Genomic DNA, 22828 nt, shown 5'->3' with positions numbered 1-22828 from the left:
ACTAACCCTGGGCTTACACTGCAGTGTAGACATACCCTGAATCTTGCTAAGCTCTTGGTCTTGATACCTTCTGGCAGTGAGTTCCACAAATTAACTTTGTATTGGGAAATTAATATTTCCTTGTATCAGTTTTAAATGTGTTTTCTGTTTCACTGAATGTTCCCTTACTCTTGTATTAGAACAGTAATAGGAGACCCTCTCTAATCCATCTCCTCTCTAAACTAAACAGTCCTGGTCTTTCAATCTCACTTCACAAGGAAGTCTCTGTTGTACCAGTCATTTTTATCACCTGACTTTGAAACCTCTCTATTTCCATGCTAGCAGTTTTTTACACGGGTTAAAAGAATTGAACGTAGTATTTCAGCTAAAGTCACACCATTGATTTACAACAGCATTTTAATTATTTAAATATCAGCGGGGTAGCCGTGTTAGCCTGTATCCACAAAAACAATGAGGAGTCCGGTGGCACCTTAAAGATGAACAAATTTATTTGGACATAGGCTTTCGTGGGTAAAAAATATCTCTCCACGCATCTGAAGAACTGGGTTTTTTACCCACAAAAGTTGATGCCCAAATAAATTTGTTAGTCTTTAAGGTGCCACCGGGCTCCTAATTATTTAAATATTATTCACCGTCCAATTCTTTAAACAGCCTACTCTACAACATTCTGTTTGCTTTTTCAACTACTGCTGCACATTGAGTTAAGATTTTCAATGAGCTGTCCACCGTGATGCCCTGGTCTCTGTCATTAGTGTTTACAGTTAATATAGAAATTATGGTTTGTCTATATGGCAAGCTACTGCACAGCATGCCAGCATGTGAATCTAGAGTACCAGCTTGCTGCACAGTAACGTCCTATGTGGACACTTCTACAGCACAGTGAAAGTCTCGTAATGCAACTTAGAGTACTATGCTTTGAAGTAGTAGCATACTAAGCCACAGTCCGGGACTTTCACTGCACTACAGCAGTGTCCACACAGGACACTACTACACAAGAAGCTGGTGCATTGTAGATTAACATGCCTGGCTTCCTCACAGTAACTTTCCATGTAGACAAGACCTCAGTAATGAAACTAATAGTTCAAATTACTCCTTTCAATGGGCATTACCTTGCATATGTCAGCAATGAATTTGTTCTCCCATCATGCCGCCCGTGCACCTAGTTGTGTTAGGTTCCCTCTAAGTCCCTCACAGTCTTCTCCATTCTTGACTAACCTAAATAATTTTGGGTCACCTGCAAATTTTACCACTTTGCTTGTTACCCCCTTTTACTGATAACACTGAAGTTAACAATGAAGAACATCAGACCTAGTTTAGAACCTTGGGCCAACTCACTCAAACTTTTGCCATGTTCTGAACATAATCTGTGTTCACAGATAGGAATAAGAAAAATAAGTTTCCTGTTTATTAAAAAAGATAATATTATAAGGTAATATAACATAATATAAGGTAATAAAGCTCTGTTAAGTGTAGGGAAACTAATGCATGGGAACTTACCTTATATTAAGGAAACAATTAACTCTGTTACCAACAGCAAAATAATCAGCTGCAGTCAAAATGTCAATGCCATGTGGAAAAGTCCCCTATCAATATTAAGAGAAGAAAAAAAATGACGACTGATCAAATTTTGTATTAATGGTCAACAACAGTTGAAAATATCACCTATACTAACAGGCACCACCTATACACACTAACTCCTGATTTTGTGGAAAGTATATCTATACAAGAGAGATATCTGATGTGCTGAACAGTTGACTCCACTTAAAAGAGGATGGCCAAGAGACAGAGTAAACAATAGCAGGCAGTAAGTTTAGTAATGTTAAAGTATCATTTGAAATGATTAATTTAAAATGTTTTTAAAATATATTTTGGTGTGGGTCCTCAAGTTTGGATTTTTCTAGTTCATTGCCATGTTCCTTAAAAGTGTCATAATACAACTAAGGATACGTGGCCAATTTCAATGGAAGCCATGTGTGTATCCGAAGTCAGAATAGAGCCCTAATTGTTTGTAGATTCACTTTGAAGGTGAAGGGGCGACACAAGTATTTGGATTCATAATGTTTGTTTTCTTTGTTTTGTTACTCATCTTTTTCACACCATGTGTATCTATCTAGACCTATACCTCTAGCTACACTCAGAATGATATAGACACTGTACCAAGATGCCCACCACTTTATAATTTAAAATTTCTCCCCTAAACAACACTGTATATATCATATTTATCTACTTTCCCTGAAATAGGTTTATCATCTTAATCTTGGCCTGTAATGGCATCCAATTTATCCATCACTGACCAACCAAGTATTTCAGACACCACTTCCATTTGGCCTTGGAGGAGTTTCCTTGCCACAAAAGTCACTCCCTTTGCCACCTGCATTCATTATGATTTGCTCTCATGGTAGCCTCTTCTAGCTTACAGATTACAGATTATTACAGATTATTTCTGTCCATCAGAGACCGTTTCTGTTTTCAGGATACAGTAAACGTCTTAATAGTAAATTATAGTGGAAAAGCTAACAGCATTACTTATTGTGGACCTACCTATTAACACTGCTATAAGAAATAAAGTCCCTCTATCTTCATATTGTATAAACTTCATGTGTCAAGAATGTGATAAACTTTTTACAAGACAACACATCATTCTTAAGATACCACCCAAAATTATTCTATTACAGCAAATTAATTAACTTGAGATGTGATCTAGGTCTCATGGCTAAGATAACACAGTGGAGAAAATATCATACAGTGACACAGAGCAGTGATATCACACAGATGAAGCATAACTTCTTAGGATTTCTATCAAACCAAAAATGCCATAGTTTTACTAAATATAATCTATATCAATCAGGGTGCACTGTAAATACATTCATATCAGAATGTGTTTGTGCTGAAATTATTTTTAGAAAAACAGTAGGATTGGAATATCCAATAACACAGGAAGTTTCTTGAACACCTTCATCTCTGTAAAAGGATTTATTTTTTAAAAAATCAAAGGTGGTATTAGAAATTAGGAACAATGAGCTCAATGCTAAGAGGCACTGATTGCCTTGACAACAAACTAAACACCCTCAATTCCTGTGTCATCAATTGGAATTGAGGGAACTGCTTATCAGAGTCATGCCTAAATCCACAAAGCTAATTAACTATACTTTCCATTGTAATGAAGTGGTCACAGAGGCAGTGAGCATTATTAGAGAGAGTAGATATTTACATTTAAGACAAATTTCATTATAAACGAGAGCTTTTCCTTCAATTACTTGTTCCACACTAGCAATATTGTTACCATTACAGAAAATAATGTTGTATAAATCTTGTATATACAGACATATAAGCAGAATCAGGTTTTCAGGTCATATGAAAGGAACAACACCCAGTAGAGACTGTGTAGGAGAGGACAGGTAGAAAGAAAATCACCACATATAAAAAAAAAAGTAAGTTATTTACTAGTCTCCAATTATATATATATTTCATGATGTGTTTATCCATTAACTAAAGAAAGTTTTCATAAAACCCAATTTTTCAACAAATTTAATTCCATAGTAGCAATCACACTTCTGATTGTGCTATGCAAATGTATTATTGCTTTTTTCAGAAGACACTCGTAACATATGATTATGCATGCAGTCATCAGCTGTAAATTCACTGCCAGTCATGTCTAATAGCTCATACATAGCTCAGATTTTCAGAATTTTGATTGGCTGACCGGGATTTCATTTAGTATAATGGTATGATACAAAGTTATATTTCCTGATGGAGGAGACAGCATGGCCTACTCACCCTATAATTAAGGGCAAACGTAAACTAGCCAATAACCAAACATACTACACCCAGTTACAAAAGGGATAGGTCACATGATATGTAAACAATGAGTGCTGTGCAGGAGTAGAGGTTCTGGGAAATCTGGACAATTTCTTTGCTTTACATCCCTTCTCCATTGGGGCTACAGGAATGCAAAATAATCTAGAAAGTGTCCATTGTGTCAAAGGATTTTTTAAAAGTGCACTTCAATATTAAAATTAATTTTGTTAAAAAAAGTGCCTCTACTTTGATTTATTCTTAGATATATTCTGGGACTTTTTAAAGAAAAAACCTTTCACCTACATGGAATCTTCAAATCCACCCTAACAGTGAACAGCAACATATTTGCTGTAGCACACACACATACACTTCTCTTACCTCCAGGATAGGAGGCATTACAGAGCTGAAGAAGTCAGGAACAAGAAAGCAACAAAACTGCACTTTTCTTCTCCTCATCTAATTACTAAAAGTATTAAGTGCTTTGGATGGAGAAAAAGTACTTTACTTCCCACCTACGCAGAAAAAGGATGTCTGTTGCATCATATTATAAAGAGATATAATGGGTGTATCTGATGGTTTGAAGTAGCCATTCTCCTAGGCAGCAAGAAATGGTTCACTACTCCTCCCACAGGAACAAGGTGAGTCATGGATATTGTTCCATTCCACTGTCAGGTTCTGTGCCCTGCTAATTTACAATTTCATCGTAGATCCCTCCAGAAAATGCCAGAACGTATCCAGTATCTGTTGTCTATCTGTGCATTAGCTAAATCTGTAATGAGTTCAAATGTAGACCATATGTATCAACATATGCCTGGCAATGAAATTTTTTGGCAATAGATTAATTTGGGATTGAACCTTTTTGACTGATCTATAAACAACCCTACAAATCTTTCATTGAATGAAAAGGTGTAGCCAAATATTCATTCAATTAGCTCACATCTTTAAAAACCAAAGAAACAATGCTAAGATGCAACAGGAACTTATTTTCTGGATGTGGCATACATGTAAGATGCATAAACTCTCACAGTAAAAACTGAAACTGGTTTAGTAAATTTAGTACTGGGGACATGAAAGTGTCAGATAGCGTAAGCTTGTGTGTAGTTGTCTTGACCTCCCTAGTAAAAGGGTGAAATAAAGTCAATATTTTCAAAAAGGAGCATAAATGAATACTTAACCCACAGACCATTCTACAACAAATTGCTTGGATGTCTGGTTCTATCTGTTCAGCCTAAGTCTGTTATAATGTATTGAAAACATCTAGATCTGATAGAGAATATCCTGAAATCTTGATATTATGGATAAGACAAAAATAATTTTAGCCATTTATACAAATCACTTCCATTATGAAATAAGTATGCATAATCAAAACTATCATCTCACCAAGACAAGTATTTTCTTAGCTTCAGGTGTTGACAGTTCATACACTTTTTTTTTTTTTTTAAAGCCGCATAGTCATCCAAAGTTCATTGGAATTGCCTCGACACTTTTGAGAAGTCATTTAAACAAATCTGACCTATTAATGTATATCCAGTACTTTTCAGCAGGGCTGGCTTAAAAACTACAGCATCATTGGGCTGCATCCCACCTGATATAAGCTGAAATCATGGGGAGGTGTTTTATTGCTTTATCCAGTACCACATGACATGGAGGCAGTGTGAACTGCTCTGCAATGACTAGACGCTCTGGAGAATCAAGGAAATCATGATGTCCTCTTTACCTCAGCCCTAGTTGGGCCACCATCACAGAAGAAGCCCTCCCTTGAAGCTTTCCTCCACTATTATCCTAACTTCATCTTGAAACACACATCAGTTCTGGACACATTCCTTATTGCCCACCTCCCATCACTAGGGGAGTGAACACCCAGCTCGTGTGACAGAGAATTTGGGGCAGCTCGAGTACAGAAAGCCTAACACTGAAAACTGACCTTAGAATAGGGGCCTTTTGAATAAGAACATAAGAATGGCCATACTAGGTTAGATCAGCAATTGATCTAGCCCAGTATCCTGTCCTCCAACAGTAGCCCATGTCAGATGGGTTTGCAGCCCTGACCATCTTGGCTAATAGTCACTGATGAACATATCCATGTGAAGTTCTTCTTCACACAGCACACAGTCAACCTGTGGAACTCCTTGCCTGAGGAGGTTGTGAAGGCCAGGACTATAATAGGGTTTAAAAGAGAACTAGATAAATGCATGGAGGTTAAGTCCATTAGTGGCTATTAGCCAGGATGGGTAAGGCTAGGTGTCCCTAGCCGCTGTTTGTCAGAGGGTGGAGATGGATGGCAGGAGAGAGATCACTTATGAAATTATCTATTTCTTTATTGAACCTAGTTATACACACACATATTTATATCACAACATCCCTTGGCAACGAGTTCCACAGGTTGACTATGAGTTGTGTGAAGAAGTACTTCCTTATGTTTGTTTTAAACCTGCTGCTGCCTATTAATTTAATTGGGTGACTCCTGGTTCTTGTGTTATGTGAAGGAGAAATAAGACTTCCTTATTCACTTTCTCCACACCATTCATGATTTTACAGACTTCTATCATATCCCCCTTTAATTATCTCTTTCCTAAGCTGAATAGTCCCAGTCTTTTTAAATCTTTCCTCATATGGAAGCTGCTCCATACCCCTAATTATTTTGTTGCTCCTCTCTCTACTTTTTTCAATTCTAATATAACTTTTTTGAAAAGGGGTGACCAGAACTGCACACAGTAGAATAGGTGTAATATGGTTTTATGCAGTGGCATTATGGCATTTTCTGTCTTATCATCTATTCCTTTCCTAATGGTTCCTAACATCACCTTTTTTTTTTCTTTTTTCTTTTTTTTTTTTTTTATTACCGCTGCACAATGACCAGCCTTTTCAGGGAACTATCTAAAATGACTCCAAGATCTCTTTCTTGAGTGGTAGCAGTAATTTTAGAATCTATCATTTTTTATGTAGAGTTGGGATTATGTTTTCCAAAGTGCATTACTTAGTATTTATCAACACTGAATTCAATCTACCATTTCATTGCCCAGTCACCCAGAATTTTAAGATCCTTTTGCAACCCTTTGCAGTCAGCTTTGGACTTAACTATTTTGAATAATTCTGTACCGCCTGTAAACTTTATCACATTACTGTTTGCCCCCTCCCACTTTTAAAAGTCCTGGGCCCATTGCCCCCTGCCCCTCATCCCTGCTTCTGATTAAATCCAATGAAGGCAAGATGAGACCATCATTAGCTCCATGTTGCTTTGACCTTAATACAGCAGCTAACACATACCCAGTACAGTATCACATTTACACACACTATAAGGCCTTTTCACACTGCCAAAGTGGCATAAAAGAATCTTAGTAAAAATTAGAATCAAGATAACACCATGCAATGAGGAAATACCATACCAATGAACACCACAAATAACCTTTTAACAAGATACTGGAAATGTGCTATGGTGAGAATGCATAGTGCCAGGAGTATATTGGCACTACAAAATAATTTAAAATCAGGTTTTTAAGCTTCTGCGCTTCTTTACCTACATGACATCACTAACACCTATATTAGTGTATGAAACACAGCTCCCTGCTCTGCTGTATAGGTCAGTGATCTCAGCTCTTAGAGGAGAGAAAAACATCATGAGGGCCTGAACACAGATTCCTGCAGATAAGAAGCTTCTCAGATCACCTTAAATGTGCTTGTTTGTTTTTTTTTATATGTGAGACACATGATTTGCAATCTCAAAGATTTTGTTAATGTATTTACACTATTTTAGTATTATAAATGGGAAATAATTGCATGGCTAATTTTTTCTCTTTCTTCTAGACTTCAGGCAGAAACCTTAGCAGTTAGTGTATTCAGCACACAGATGAAGAGATTTTTAGTTAGTGGTTTTCAACCTGGGGTCCATGGACTCCTGGAGCAGTGTTCCCTCTAATTTTTTCCATCCATGTGTGGAATGAATTTTGTTATGTGCACCATATCGAGATAATGTGTGGATGTGCACCACCAGTAGAAACCAAAAACCTAGATATAATATATACTTTTAAGAAGTTACTATAGGGATAATTACTCCAGCCAGGACAAGTTGGGCGTTTTAGAACTCACTACTCAAAGAATTCAATTTAAGCATAATGAAATGCATAGACCAGTCAAACAACTAAAAAAACCACACTTCGCAAGAAGTATCAAGAAGTAACAACAATAATAATACAAGTATATGTTGGGAGGTGACTGTGAAAGACAGAGAGTGAGAGTGTGTGAAAAAGACAGACACACGCATAGCCCCTTTAAGCATGCTGCCCCCACTTTAAGCACGCTGCCCTATTAAGTAGATCAGCATGTTCAGACACAGCAGCAACTGCCAGCAAGCTCCCTCTGTCCTGAGCCCTGTTGTGTCCCCCACCCCACTCTGTGGAGATGGGGTACAGGGACGGGGGGGAAGGAGGACACCCTGACTTCAGTGCCCCCTTCCACATCCCCACTCTGCACAGCAAGCAGGAGGCTCCCAGGAGCAGCTCCAAGGCAGAGGGCAGAAGCAGCATGGCAGTTGGGGGAGGGACACCTGAAGTGCACGGCACTCGATAGCCTGCTAGGCGGCCACCCAGCCACGCAGTTTAGAGGGAACTTAGCCATGGGGGGTCCACAGACTAGGTTGAAGATTTCGAACGGGGTCTGTCCATTCAAACTTTTTTAGTGGTCCGCAAATGAGAAAAGGCTGAAAACCACTGTTCTAAGTCTTTTATGCCATGAAATATCTGCCTGCCAAGTGACATGGAAATAAAGTGGACTTTTCTACTTGAACAACTCATACTTCAAAACTAACAAATTTCTTGGAAAATTCAGATTATGGTTTGAGAAACTGCATGACCTACTGGACAAAGCACAGGACCAGAAGTGAGGACTCCTGAGTTCTAGTGCTAGCTATGCGATCAAATTGCTGTGAGGCCTTGTGTAGTTCACTTAACTTACCTTAATGCAAGTTAAGGCATATTGTGCGACTTTACATCAAGGTTTTGCTTTTTAGAAGCAACTTGCTAAAAGGCTTCTGGAACTAATGTCCTAAAAACTCTCAATTAAGTTTAAAGGGGAAAAAAGTACACAAGAACCTGTGGTTCAAATGATGAAAATATGTTACATGATTGTTCCAAAACAGTGTTCCCCAAATTTGGTTGTTCTTTTACTCATTTGGTTTTAGGAGTTACATGTTACAATGTATCTACAAGAAGTCTAATGAAGAATCAGAAAAGTTACTATACCTGTCTTCCAACATTCTCCTGGAAGGCAGCCTACAGAACAGAGAGAACAAACATACAAAAATGAGTCAGTTTTCTTTTTGATAAACACCAGAGGATGAATTCAAAACAAACACGCAGCAGTATAAATGACCCATGGCTTTACTTTTTAAAATAAAGTCACCTTTGTTAGTTGAATAGGCCCTCAAGGGTTGTTTTTTGTTTGTTTTTTGGGGGGGGGAGGAGGGAAGGTCACTGATGCTTTATGTTCTAATGCGCTTTCAAATCTGTCTGTTGCATGACAACAGTTTAAGAATGCAAGTTGACTAAAATAATCACACCCATAAGAGTAGTCTTTGATTCCTAAGACAAGGCTTCACAGTACAATCAAAAGTCAGTAGCCTGCGACAAAAGGAATCAGGACAGCTCTGTCTTGTTTATCTGCTTTGGGAAAGTTTCAGATATCTTCCATAAAGACTCTGCTATGTCTATACTACAGACCTTGCAGCAGCACACCTCTATGCCAATGGTAGAGAGCTCTCTCGTTGGCATAATTAGACCACCCCCAACGAGCAGCCGTAGCTATGTCGGCGGTAGAGCATCTCCTGCCAACATAGCGCTGTCCGCACCAATGTTTTTGTCTGTAAAACTTATGTTGGTCAGGGAGGTGGGGTTTTTTGTTTTTTTTCCACACTCTTGACTGACAACAGTTTTACCAACAAAGTGCTCGTGTAGACATAGCCTTAGATAATATCATGGTTATAATGCCTTGTTTATGTGATGTATAGGCTTGGAAGGATTCATTTTTATCAGTATATGTTGGTAAACATCAGTTTCACCAAACACACACAAACCAATAAAAATTTCCATCCATAATAATTGAATTTTACAGATCGACAAAGTAAAAGAAAAATGATGCTTGAAAACTTAGAATTTGATTTAAGGATATTTACTTTGCATATTTTGACATGTGATCTTGACAATTTGTGTTTTAACAGTTATAAAGGTTTAATTCTTTTAACTGCAAAATCAACTGTCATTAAATAATTGTCTTACCCCCTCATTGCTTGACACACCCCATAATTTTTCACAACTGTGAACATTTAATTAGATACACACAGAAAAAAATGCTTAAAAATAAACATCAATATTATCCATCAAAATTATAAAAAATAAAAATTTAATTCTGCCAAGCCTAGTTAAATACAATACTTAGAGGCTGTTGAGAGCAGCGTGATTGGGATTGTACTGCTTTAGCTGTTTATTCTTGAGTACTGAACACTGATATTTGAAACATTCAGGTGTGAAAGCATGTTAAAATATCAGTCTCTGAGCTTGCAAAACTTGAAGGCATCTTAATTGATGTACACTTCTTATGTCTGGCAATAAACAGATCATAAAGAAAATAGAATATATGTAATTAGAGCATTACATATATATCTGCATCAATGTAGTCCCCCACACAGTATTTACTTTTTCCAGTATCTTCCCCCACTCCCCACCAGTTAGTCTGGAGTAGAACTGTCCCTGATATATACTACATACAAATTTTAAAATTTCTTTTTATAAAGAGGCAATTTTTTTTTAAAAGCAAGAAGTACAAATACTGGCAGAGGTTTTCTAAATTGTTCAAAAAAAGTAAGTATCACTATTATCTGGATACTAATAACTATTCACCTCATTTATGTAATGACACTATGTTTACAAACAATTTCTGGGAAAAGACAGCAGCAGCCAGCTGACAACTGATGTCCAACACAGTGGGAAATTTTGACCAAGAACACTGGAGCAAAAATCCTATTCTTATCAAAAATACCATGGGATCTTTGGATTGCCACATAGACAGACATCACTTATTTGTAAGATTCCTTCCAAAAGAAAAACAGAGTAAATACTGAACTCTGGAAAAATGAAAGTTTGAGTTCGCTTGCTTGGATTTGAACCTGTTACTCCTGGGAGAATTCTGCGTCAAAAAATTTTAAAATGCATACAATGTTTTAAAATTCTGCAAAAATCTCCATATATAATTTGTGATAATAATGCAATAGAATCATGCCAGTTTTAATTATTTTGGTAATCTATTTCCAAATATCTTGCAGCAAGTATTTCTGGAACAAAAAAGATTCCCCCAGGAGCAGAAAGTTAAAGGAACCCCACATGACAACGCAATTTCTGTTTCTCTGTTATGCTTTTGTTGGGTGCCTCCGTCTGCATGTGTCACACATGCCAGCTGGGCGCATCTTGGGGGAAAATTCTGCCTCTCTGGTCTTTTAGTTGATTCTCATTTTTTCCACCCTGCCCCCACAAGGTTACCAAGAGGTTCCCAAATACAGGACACTGCCGGGGGGGGGGGAGCGGGAGCTGGAGGTGGGTACAGTTGGGTGGTCCTGAAGGGGTCTGTGTGTATTGGCATAGGGTATTCAGGAGGTATTGGGAGTGTTGAAGGGGGTGCTGGAGGCGGCTGCACAGAGCCCCTCAGCCCAGACACCCATACCTCCCCCCAAACCCAGCTGCAAGCCCCCCCCAGCCCAGACCCCCGCACACCCCTGCAGAGCCCAGCCATAAGGCCAGATACCTGCATCCCCTCCCCCCAGAGATCCAGACGCAGAAATATCCTGATGCTGGTCAAACCACGCTTGTATGGAGTTTCCTGTGGTGATTTCAGTGTTGGACTGTGCAGGGCTGATGCTGGGCAGGGACTCCATTCCCGCTGGGCTGGGCGCTCCGCTCACTGTGGGGCCACAGCCCACACATCAGCTCCTTCCTTCAGGGCATGCAGGGAACAATACCTGCCAGGAACCCTCCAGCTACCCCTCTCTCCCCCCCACCAGGGTCCTTTATTTGTGCACTAGGAAGCCAGGCTCTGCCCGGTCCAGTGGCCCCTACTGGCAACCAGCAGCTCCTCAGCACCAATTCTTCAGGAAAAAAATAAAATTCTGCACAGAACATTAATTCTGTGCAAATTCTGCATTGTGCAGTCGTGCAGAATTCCCTCTGGAATAACCTATGGTTCCAAGGAATCAATGTGAGCCACACAACAGGTGAGAACTCATAGCACAGGGATGCGGTAGCAATCTAAGTGTACTGGAAAGGCCCCCAGTGTAACTTCTTATAAAGCCCTGAGAGCATGTCTAGGTTACAGCGACTTGCCAGGGCAGGAACATGGGCTGTAGTGCTGCCTGACATCTTTGCACAACTGCATGCTGTAGCCCTAATACTGACAAGCTTCTTCCACCTTCAGCCTCTCCTCCAGTAGGGATGTAAATATTGTTTTAAAAAGTTAACCGTTTAAATTATTAAAATTTATCATTTAAGCATTTAACCACTGGGGCTGCTCCAGCCAGCCCGGGGCTGAGATCCTTCTGACCAGCTGGCCGCCAGCTGGCGCAGCTGGAGTTAACAGTTAGGGCAGTTAACTGGCAAGACTAATTCTTACCGGTTAACCTGTAAACCATTTACCATTTTACATCCCTATCCTCTAGCATACCCTTTTGCCATGACCTGCAAGGAGGTCCTCAGAAGACAACATACAGAGGCCTTTCTCAGTGCCTAAATCAGGGTAATTCTTCCTGGTCAGATAAAGGGCTTTTATAGGGCTCCTTTACACACTGCTCAGGCCCTTTTCCCTGGCATAAAGGGGCTGCAACAGAGATATGGCTCTCACCCTTAATGCCTACACCCCTAAGTGACTAAGCAATTCAATCACTGACCAACTGCATTATGATTACCTTAGGAAATGTTTCAATTGAGTAAGTGGCCAGATTATCCATAAATATACAGGCCCAAATTCAACAACAGCTGAGTGGGACATCTGTATTTTTAAGCTCGACAGTATTGATTTCAGACTGCCAGAAATTTTTTTTGTTTTATTTATAAAATATCTGCAATTCATAGAATCATAGAATATCAGGGTTGGAAGGGACATCAGGAGGTCATCTAGTCCAATCCCCTGCTCAAACCAGAACCAATCCCCAACTAAATCATCCCAGCCAAGGCTTTGTCAAGCCTGACCTTAAAAAACCTCTAAGAAAGGAGATTCCACCACCTCCCGAGGTAACCCATTCCAGTGTTTCACCAGCCTCCCAGTGAAAAAGTTTTTCCTAATATCCAACTTAAACCTTCCCCACTGCAACTTGAGACCATTACTCCTTGTTCTGTCATCTGGTACCGCTGCGAACAGTCTAGATCCATCCTCTTTGGAACCCCCTTTCAGGTAGCTGCATGTCCTTCCTGAACAGTTTATATCCATCCATGACAGTACTCCAGGTCATGTGAGTTATCCCACCAAGTCTCTGTTATTCCAATCACATCATAATTCCTTGACTGTGCCAGGACTTCCAGTTCTCCCTGCTTGTTTCCCAGGCTTCTTGCATTTGTGTAAAGGCATTTAAGATAAATCGCTGATTGTACTGCTTTCTCAGTATGAGGCAGGAATCCTCCCGTCTTGCACTCTGCTGATCATGCTTCCTCCTGTTATCCCACTTCCCCACTTGCCTCAGGGCTTTGGTCTCCTTCCCCTGGTGAATCTAATTTAAAGCCCTCCTCACTAGGTTAGCCAGCCTGCTTGCAAAGATGCTCTTCCCTCTCTTCGTTAGCATCTCCGTCTCTGCCTAGCCATCCTTCTTCTTGGAACACCATCCCATGGTCAAAGAATCCAAAGCCTTCTGTCCGACACCACCTGCATAGCCATTCGTTTACTTCCACGTTTCGACGGTCTCTACTTGGGCCCTTTCCTTCCACAGGGAGGATGGACACCACGCTTCACCACAGAGAACACCAATTGCGCCTGACAGAGTAAGTCTCCATTCAGTGTAATATATTGTAGTATAACCATAAACTAGTCATTAATGGAAAGAAGAATTTTACACTGAATATAACATGTTAGCCAGATAGGTATTATAAGTGAAGACTTTGCAGAATAACCATCCTTAATGTACTGTACGTTTTTACGTTCTGCTATTGTTTTCCTTTTGCATTTTCTATGTCAGTTTAAATAACATCATGCAGATGAAAATCTAAACAGAATTCGCTAAATTAAACATGGTGGAAACATCATTCCTCTAACAAAGTAAAACATGTCTTCTCTAATGAATAAATTGGTTTCATTAAATATATTAATTAGGTAAACTGAACAGAAAAGCACCCAACAAAAGATAATTTAGTAAGAGACTAGTAAACTTCATAATTGACTTACTAAGGACGAGTTCTGCCTTCAAGTAAACATGCACAATTCCCACTGACTTCAAAAAGTTTTCTTTTCATGTTTCTTAGTCTAGATGTTAGCATTAAGTATTTGCTTCATTGGACAATGAAACAATCTAACATTTCAGTCCAACAGCCTTTGAAAAATGTATGTTTCAGTATATTGTACAAGCATTAGACTCTATAAAGATTACAATTTGTAAAATATCTAAATGTTTGCTTTATTTGCCACACACAATTCAACAGCTCTTTGAAACTTTCCATAACTCTAAGCTAAATTTGGTTAAAACTATGACAGCCAATTTCATTTGCAGGGAGTGGTTATTTAGGATTAATTTTTATTTTTATTATTTTTGTATTTGTGTCAAATTGAACCTGTCTTAGCTTGAACTGTTGTTAAGTATCCAAAAAAGCCAATGGATACGTTCATGCCTACTATCTTTTGTTAAGTCTTGGGGAAATATGACTCATTTTAATGAGAAAAATACTGTCAACAGAATTCAAACAAAAAGCCAAAAGAAAGAAAGGCATGTTAAACAACGATAGTCTCCAGAAGTTTATTTCAACTTTATATTCAGAAACCACCTGGCTACTACACACATTAATGCATGTACCTCATAAAATGAGCTTTATTTTTCACATCACTCAGGTCAAATTGTGTCAGCACTTCCATTAGATAGCCCTATTTCTGGAGTTCTACAAAATTTGGGCTTAAAAATTAAAACTTGGTATAAATCATCTCCCTTGGGAATTATTTTTTCATTTGTTTTTACTCAATATTAAAATTAAGGGGTTCAAAAAATCAGATTCTCTTAGATGCTTTTTTATGTTCTAACTCAATCACACCTTCCCACTGCTCAATGGAATTCTTATAGCAAGGATCCACACATGTTTATCAGCATGCAGGACTAGGGCTTAAAAAGAGATAAACACACATAGTATGGGTACACAGAGATACATATAAGTAAAACATACAACAAACACCTTTCTCACAAACAGAAGTTAATCTAATAAAAAGGTATTACCTCACCCACCTTGTGTCTCAAGAAAATATTCTCAGCCCTGCTTCCAAATTTAAAGCAGAAAATGCTAACAAACATCTAACTAAGTATACTAAAAAGCTATAATAACTATACATTTCCAGTTCAAGCAATAGAGCAATCCAAACAGTGAAATCAGTGGTACCAGTCCTCCCTTAAACCAACCACTGATACAAGAGGAGGAGGAGAGACTAATTTAAAAAACATGATGCCAGGTGGTATTATCAAGCCACCAAGTTAAGCAAAAGAAATGGCCTTTTAATTACACCAAGTTAAAATTGGCAAGAAAATAACAGAAGTGGAAATATACAAGCTATGAATTGGTCATACTTTAAAAAAAAATTAATTCAGCACATATGATAAACGCAACACAATATTCTTAATGACTTTCAGTAGATACCATTTTTTACATTGAAATACATTTACAGAACACAATTTAATTTGTTTTGAGAGAGATATATGCTTCACCATATTTCCACATTCTTTATAGGGTTTCCAATTTGAATTGACACTAGTAACATACAAATCAAAACAATCCACCTTATATACACATTCAAAATGATACATGTGAATACTTTCTTAAACCCACTAATTTAGATATTAAACAAATCCGTTGCAACTGTGGTTCTGCCCTCAGTTTATTAAAGAAATTCAAATTCTATTTATGTATTTGTTTTGTCGTTGGTTTGTTTTTTGTAAAAGTTTAAAAATGCAAGAGCTTCAAGAATCTACTTGATATCAACTAGAGCATATTCATAAGGACATTTACCACACTGGGTGACTATTTTCTACAGACTTCCTCTTAAAACAGTTTCAGTTCTCTATGAGAAGCAATTCTTTGGTGCAATGAGGAGTGCAGTTAGGGTGGGACTTAACAGACACACTGTATGCAACGTTACCCTGCAGCTATGATTACAGCACAATCTGAACTGGGAAGGATCAGTATGATTAAATTACCAAAGCCTTTGATTCCTTCAAATAGTGTAATCTTCCATCCAGAAACTAGCCAAAGCACAGCTCACAGAAGGTACACTTTACCATGAGTAGACAGTAGCACTGCTTTCCATACCCACCTACAAAAACCACACTTAACCCAAGGAAGGAGATAAACAGCACACAATAAAAATGTGCCAAAGCCTTATGCAATACACTAACTTTTTAGTGATGAACCACATTAAAATCACGTTTTCAAGCTGTCTGCTAGGTATACAAGGACAGTAATAGCAGAAACAACCAAATCATTGTATTTTAATTTGTATCCATTTGAAATACAGAAAGGTAATCCACACTGAGCCTGATTAGTAAGTATTGTTCTAGTCAGTATTAATTTTGGCACCTTAATTCACAGTCAAAGTATCAGTTTTACTATTTAGACACAGAATCATAAAACTTAGAGACAAAAAAAATCCCATTAGAGTATCAAGCAAATAATCTGCAAGGACGGGGTACATACTCTGGAAAAAAATTATTTAAACAGCTTCACTTTACCCAAGGCTTACGTGGACAAGTTCAGATGTAAAAATGGCTCTGGGAATCAATCTACAATCAGTCAGCACAAAATGTTCTTTCAGAAAAGAATGCTGAGAATCACTTTGTTCTTGAAATTAGTTAATTAGTGGCATCAATGAATAAAGTATGAGTACGGAGCATTCATACAAAATTCTTTTTAGCAGTGCACTCAAAGAGGCAGTCAGGTTGAAAATCATTTTTTTTTACATATGTAACAACTAATTCTTTGGATTATTAAAACAATATTTTTAAAATTTAATTGATTTTTCACCATTTATGCTACTAGGTTTTTTTTCCAATATTTCTCAGTTTGAAAAATGAAAATTAACTAATTAGTTTCTAGACAATTTCATTCTCAGTGCTTTTTCTTCATCTATGCCTGGAATAAAGAGGGTATAAATCTTTAGTTTCATACACAAACCTTACTGTAATAATTTGTGATTTTGAAATTAGTCTAGTACAATGCACTCTACGTGGGGCAACATGTTCTGATTATACAGAAGCTGAAACTAGGGCAGTGAGCGTAGCTGCCACCCATTTGTTGAGAGATACATTACGCAGAGATCATATTATACCAGTACTCTATGTTCTGCTCTTGTTCCTATTAACTTCTAGGTGAAGTTACCACACACAGGTTTTGGTTTTAACCTATAAAGCCACAAATGGTTTGGGATCTGGTCACACAGACAACTGACTCCCTCTCCAAGTGGTAACGTGGCAGCTTCAGTCAGCAGTTTGAGCTTTTAAATAGAGGTGGACTGTAAGAGACAGAGATGCTACTAGGGCATTTTCTGTGAGGAATCTTTCTTGGCTTTGGAATACATTAGACCCATTAAGAGACTAGATTTCTTAACTTTCTGGGTACACTACAGAGCCCACCATTCTTTTTGGGCATTTGGAAAGATGGTTAATTTGATAGGGACATGTGGGTTTGTTGATGGATATTTTTGTGTCTTTTGTATTATTTATATGGACTATTCATTAAGTATGTTATAGGTTTTTAATTTTTTGATGAGATATTGTTTGTTCTAGTTGTTGTAAGGTTGAGACTCCTTCCTCAGGGCTAGGATCTTTATGAGGAAGTAAAAAAATCCAATCTAATCAAGTTACATATACATTACATCATATGGAATTACATCCCCAGACATAACAAGCCTCTCCTCTCCTACCCTTCCTCCCACCCCACTTGAACACAACTTCCCCTCCATACACTTCCTCCTCCTCGACAGTCAAGCTTTCTTCCCACCTTTTTGCCACCATCACAGTGTCCTGCATAGAGTTTCTATAGGACACACTTGGTGTTCCTGGCCCTTCTTTCTTATCCTATCCTAGATACTTACATAGGTGACTTACTTAAATGTCCTAGCTCTACAGAAAGAGCTTCATCTTTACAAGTCAACCTCTTTCCTTCTACAGAAATGAATTTTTTTAAAATTTATTTACTGTAGTTAGAAAATGACAATGGACACACAATGAGAACAGAACAACTTCACACTAGATGCCACATAGTATAGTTAAGATTCAGTAGAGTTTTATATATTAGCAGTCACCATTATGTATTATTACATAGTCACAGTATATTACTAAATAGCTCTTTCTGAGAAATATATTGCACTATGGAACTGTGGTAACAATAGCTCAGATTTTAACTATGGATCCATTATATGAAGTGTAAAGCCATGTTTTTTGTATTTTTAAATATGCACTATAGAGATTTTACAAAATACTTACTGTTCATGACATACAATATTTTGTTCAAATACTCTAGCTCTACATTATTAGCTTGTATTGCAAGCAAACTATAAAGGAATTTTTAAAAAAAGAAAGGCATAAACAAAACCGATAACTTACTGAGGCAGCTCTTCTGCAGTTAATATCACGGTCAAACACCGCAGCTATTACCAATGCACTGAAAAAGAAAAATACAGTGTATAAGTAATAAAATATTAAAATTAACAATTTACAAACAGCATACCAACGTTTAACCTTTCATTTGAATACTCAGTATTCCCTGGAAAGAAGTTACAATTTCTTAATGCAAATCAGAGTTATAGTTTAATCAGATCTGGCTTGCTAACCAAATATTTCCCTGTATTCATGGAATTGTTTCCCACCTCTTCGGAAATTAAGGAAATGTGCAAGCAGCAAGCCCGGTTCACATTACTTTGTAGTGAGTTGGCAAAAGAGAGTACTGGGACAATCCACAATATGGACACATTATTAAACCACTCTTGCAAACTTTTGTTATTATTTGTAGAATGGAAACATTCATAAAAGAATATCTGATAACAGAAAACCTTAAAGGCAATAGCATAGCTAGTCAATTCACAGTACGGAGTTGTTTCTATTTGCATACCAACAGACAGAAGATTAGAGCATTAAAGACACACTTTAGACAGATGGCAGCGTGTAATCTCTGGAGTTTCATGACGCTTCATTAACAAACAGAGTCTTGAGATTCTCAGATGAATGGAAGTTACACATGGACATGACTATATTTTAAAGAGCAAACTTCCTTGCCCCTTTTGATACACTGAATATGAACAAATGCACAAGTGATTTTTTTTAAGATAGCTCATTAGGGGGGAAAACAATCCAGAGACATGATTAGGCATAGTTTAACTCTCTGCAGCATAGGATATAATATTTCACAGTTCAAAAATAATCAAGTTCTCTTCCCACCTTGGCCAACTGTCAGCAGGAAGTTAAGGGGAACACAAATTGAAAAACCCAGCAACTGGCCTGTACTGGCAATTCTGATTAATGCTCATCCACACTAGACATCGTCCATTGGGTAGCTTAAGGATGATGGACTAGCAACCAAGCAGCACTGTAACATTGTTAATATTATCCCATTGCTTTTTCAATACCAAACTTTTCAGTATTTTAATGTATAACCTTCACATTATATAAATATATGTCTTTAAATATATGTATGCCAAAAATGTTTTAGACATACACAAAAATAAAACTAAATTAGGATTTCAAGACATTTTAAGAAGACTAACTTTTAAATTCAATTAAAATCAAAGCTCTACTTGTCATTGGTGTCAGTTCAATAGCGACTCAATCAACTCTAGAACAAAGAATCAGATACCATTCTCTGTATAGTATCTCTACTGAGACATGGTGATAGGCAAGAATACAAGTCTGGAACATAAAATAATTACTCTCTGCTCTACTATGCTATCTTTTAGATTATAGAGCTCAGCAATTGGTGATTATTCCCCATCTTTCAGTAGTGATTTCATAGAAGACAACTCTCTGACATCTCAAGTCACTAAAACTGACTTTTTTAAACCAAGTACTGTATGCGCCAATACACTTACTAGTATACCATTTAGTAGCATCAAATACTGAAAACTGAACTACAGTTGACAAAAATACAATTTTTGTTACATTATCCGGGTGCAGGTTCACTGACTCCCCTATTATGCAATAGATCTCCCACTCAATGCAAATGAATAAAGTCACACTGTATCACAATATTTGATTAATAGTCTATGAATATATACCTTTTTATAAAGTGTCGTATTTAAAACAAAAGTAAATCTATGTATTAAGCTGTCAATGGCAAACACTTACAATTGTGCCCTGATTCTCTGACAAGTTTTTGGTTTTTTAAACTTAGCAGGACATTAGGCTTGCACACAATTGCCAAACTTTTCTGGGTTTGGAATCAACATAGCAGCTTTTTAAACTAATATTAAAAAGTAATAGGTTACTAACTACCCCACACGTCAACACCGCATGTCAGATGTATTATGTAAGATATATCTAAAACAAACCAAAGTAATGAGAACCATACAAGACATTCCAATAACATACACTACACCTTGAAGCTTAGAAGGAGTTACAGAACCACAATACAATGTAAACACTTTGCTACAAAAAGCATGAGTAAACCATGCTTCCTAAGGATTAACTGCAAAGCAAATTTTTAATATTTGAAAAGACAGTTACCTTTTCTGTAACTGGTGTTCTTCAAGAGGTGTTACTCATGTCCATTCCATAGTAGGTGGAGTCAAGCAGCACTCCAATGAACTCTACCCTCTGCATAGGAACTAACAGACTTTTTGTCATTTACCAGCAGGCCCAGGGATCAGCATGTGATCCCTTTTGACTTTGGACCTGGATCGACCTTTGACCAGCCAGTCGTAGAGATACATGTAGATCTAGATACCCTGATGCCTGAGTTAAGCCGCTACTACTGATATGCACTTCGTAAATACCCTCGGTGCTGTCGCTAGGCCGAAAGGGAGGACCGCAAACTGGTGGTGGTCAGATCCCACCATGAAGCATAGGAAGCACCTGTGTCCTTGGAAGATGAAAGTACGCATCCTTCAAGTCATGGGTGGCATACCAGTCTCCTGGATCCAGGGAGGGATGACGGAGGCCAGGGAGACCATGCGGAACTTCAACTTCTTTATGTATTTGTTGAGGTCTCGTAGGCCCAGGAGGGGCCATAGACTGCCCTTGGCCTTTGGGATTAAGAAATACCGGGAATAGAACCCCTTGTTCCTGTACTCCTGAGGAACCTCTTTCACCGCACCCAGCTGCGGCAACCTTCTACCTCCTGCGCGAGGAGACTCTCATAAGAGGGGTCCCTGAAGAGGGACAGGGACTGAGGGGGATGGGGGTAGACATAAGCTGGAGGGTATAGCCCTGCGTCATTATACAGAGGACCCAGCGGTCCAAAGTTATAATGGTCCATGCTGGCAGGAAAAAAGAAAGGTGGTTGGAGAAAGGCAAGAAAGAAAAAAATGGGGTATAGTCTGGTAGATTGCCCTCAGGCGCACCCTCAAATTCCTGCTTGCTCCCCTGCTTATTGCAGGTCAAGCCCAATTGGGTGGAAGGAGAAGGTAGGTGGTTTGGGCAGCGTTTATAGCCCCTGCTCTTTTTGTGGGACAGCTCCTGCCGGGGTTGCCTCCCGTGGCCCTGAGCTGGCTGCAGTCTGAACCACTTACAGGCTGGACCAAGGACATACAGCCTGGAGTTTTCAGGGTAATGTAGGAGTCCTTGAGTCCATGCATCTTACTGTCCATCTGTTCTGCAAACAGGGCCTGGCCATCAACGGGAAGGTCCTGCATTGACTGCTGAGCCTCTGTCGACAGGCCAGAAAGGAGCAGGCAGGATACCCGCTGCATGGAGATGGCCGAGGCCATGGTGCAAGCCATGGAATTCGCCGTGTCTGAAGCTGTCTGGAGGGCCACCCTGGCCACAGCAGTGCCCTCCTCGAGGATCACCTGGAATTCCTTCTGGAGCCCTTCAGGAAGCGAAACCTTGAACCTGGCCACGGCCTGCCACATGTTGTAATCGTAGCAGCCGAGGAGGGCTTGGTAGTTGGCCTCTCAATTGAAGGCTAGAAGACGAATAAATTTTTCACCCAAATAGATCCAGTCTCTTCGAGTCTTCACTTTTGGGCGTGGGCCCGGGTTCCCCCTACCTCTCCCTTTGATTAACAGCCTCAACTATAATAGAGTTTGGGGCTGGGTGGGTGTAGAAATACTCGTGGCCTTTAGCTGGCACAAAGTATTTACGTTCAGCCCTTTTTGAAATGGGGGACAGGGAGGAGGGGTTTGCCACAGTGCATTAATAATTTTCTATACCCCTTTGTGTAGGGGCAAAGCCACCCTTGCAGGTGCCGTGGAGCAGAGGACTTCAAATAAGAAGTCCAATGGCTCCTCTAGCTTCTCCGCCTGGAGCCCCAGGTTGGAGGCAACCCTCTTCAAATAGTTCCTGATAAGTCTTAGCACCATCTTGTGGAACTGGTTGAGGGGGAACCGTGATGGCTTCGTTCAGCGACGATGAGGACGAAGCCATTGCCGTGGGAGAGCCACCATGTCCCCTGGTGGTCCAGCAGGCTGTTCCCTTGACTGCTCATGGACCTGGGGGGTCCTGCCTTCAGGGGCCTCTGCCTCTGGTGGAGGGCGGGATGCTGAGCCTGATGGCCTGAGACCCCCACCAACGAGTGGACTGTCTGCGAGGGCTGGGGAAACCTCCACACATTCCAGGGGTACCAGGCCGCTGGCAGCCACTGGCTTTGGGCAACAGAGTGGGTTGTGG

The 22828-nt window shown here is 39.1% G+C and overlaps 1 protein-coding gene across 4 annotated transcripts in view; it reads right to left on the bottom strand.

Annotated features, from left to right (window-relative positions):
* The window catches only part of TBCD (tubulin folding cofactor D), a 259864-nt gene that overhangs the window by 115428 nt on the left and 121608 nt on the right, over positions 1 to 22828 (bottom strand). For all 4 annotated transcript variants that reach the window (XM_084646626.1, XM_084646625.1, XM_084646628.1 and 1 more), the window contains exons 16-18: positions 18614 to 18671; positions 9036 to 9065; positions 1498 to 1583 (exon numbers count right to left, since the gene is read on the bottom strand). In XM_084646626.1, coding sequence (XP_084502752.1) covers positions 1498 to 1583; positions 9036 to 9065; positions 18614 to 18671 — 174 coding nt within the window. The remainder of the gene's footprint in view (positions 1 to 1497; positions 1584 to 9035; positions 9066 to 18613; positions 18672 to 22828) is intronic.

Source organism: Lepidochelys olivacea, assembly GCF_965140295.1.
Source record: "Lepidochelys olivacea isolate rLepOli2 genome assembly, chromosome: 14".
Taxonomy (NCBI): domain Eukaryota; kingdom Metazoa; phylum Chordata; order Testudines; family Cheloniidae; genus Lepidochelys; species Lepidochelys olivacea.
The sequence above is the reverse complement of the archived record's forward strand: the minus strand, read 5'-3'. Positions and strand labels throughout refer to the sequence as shown.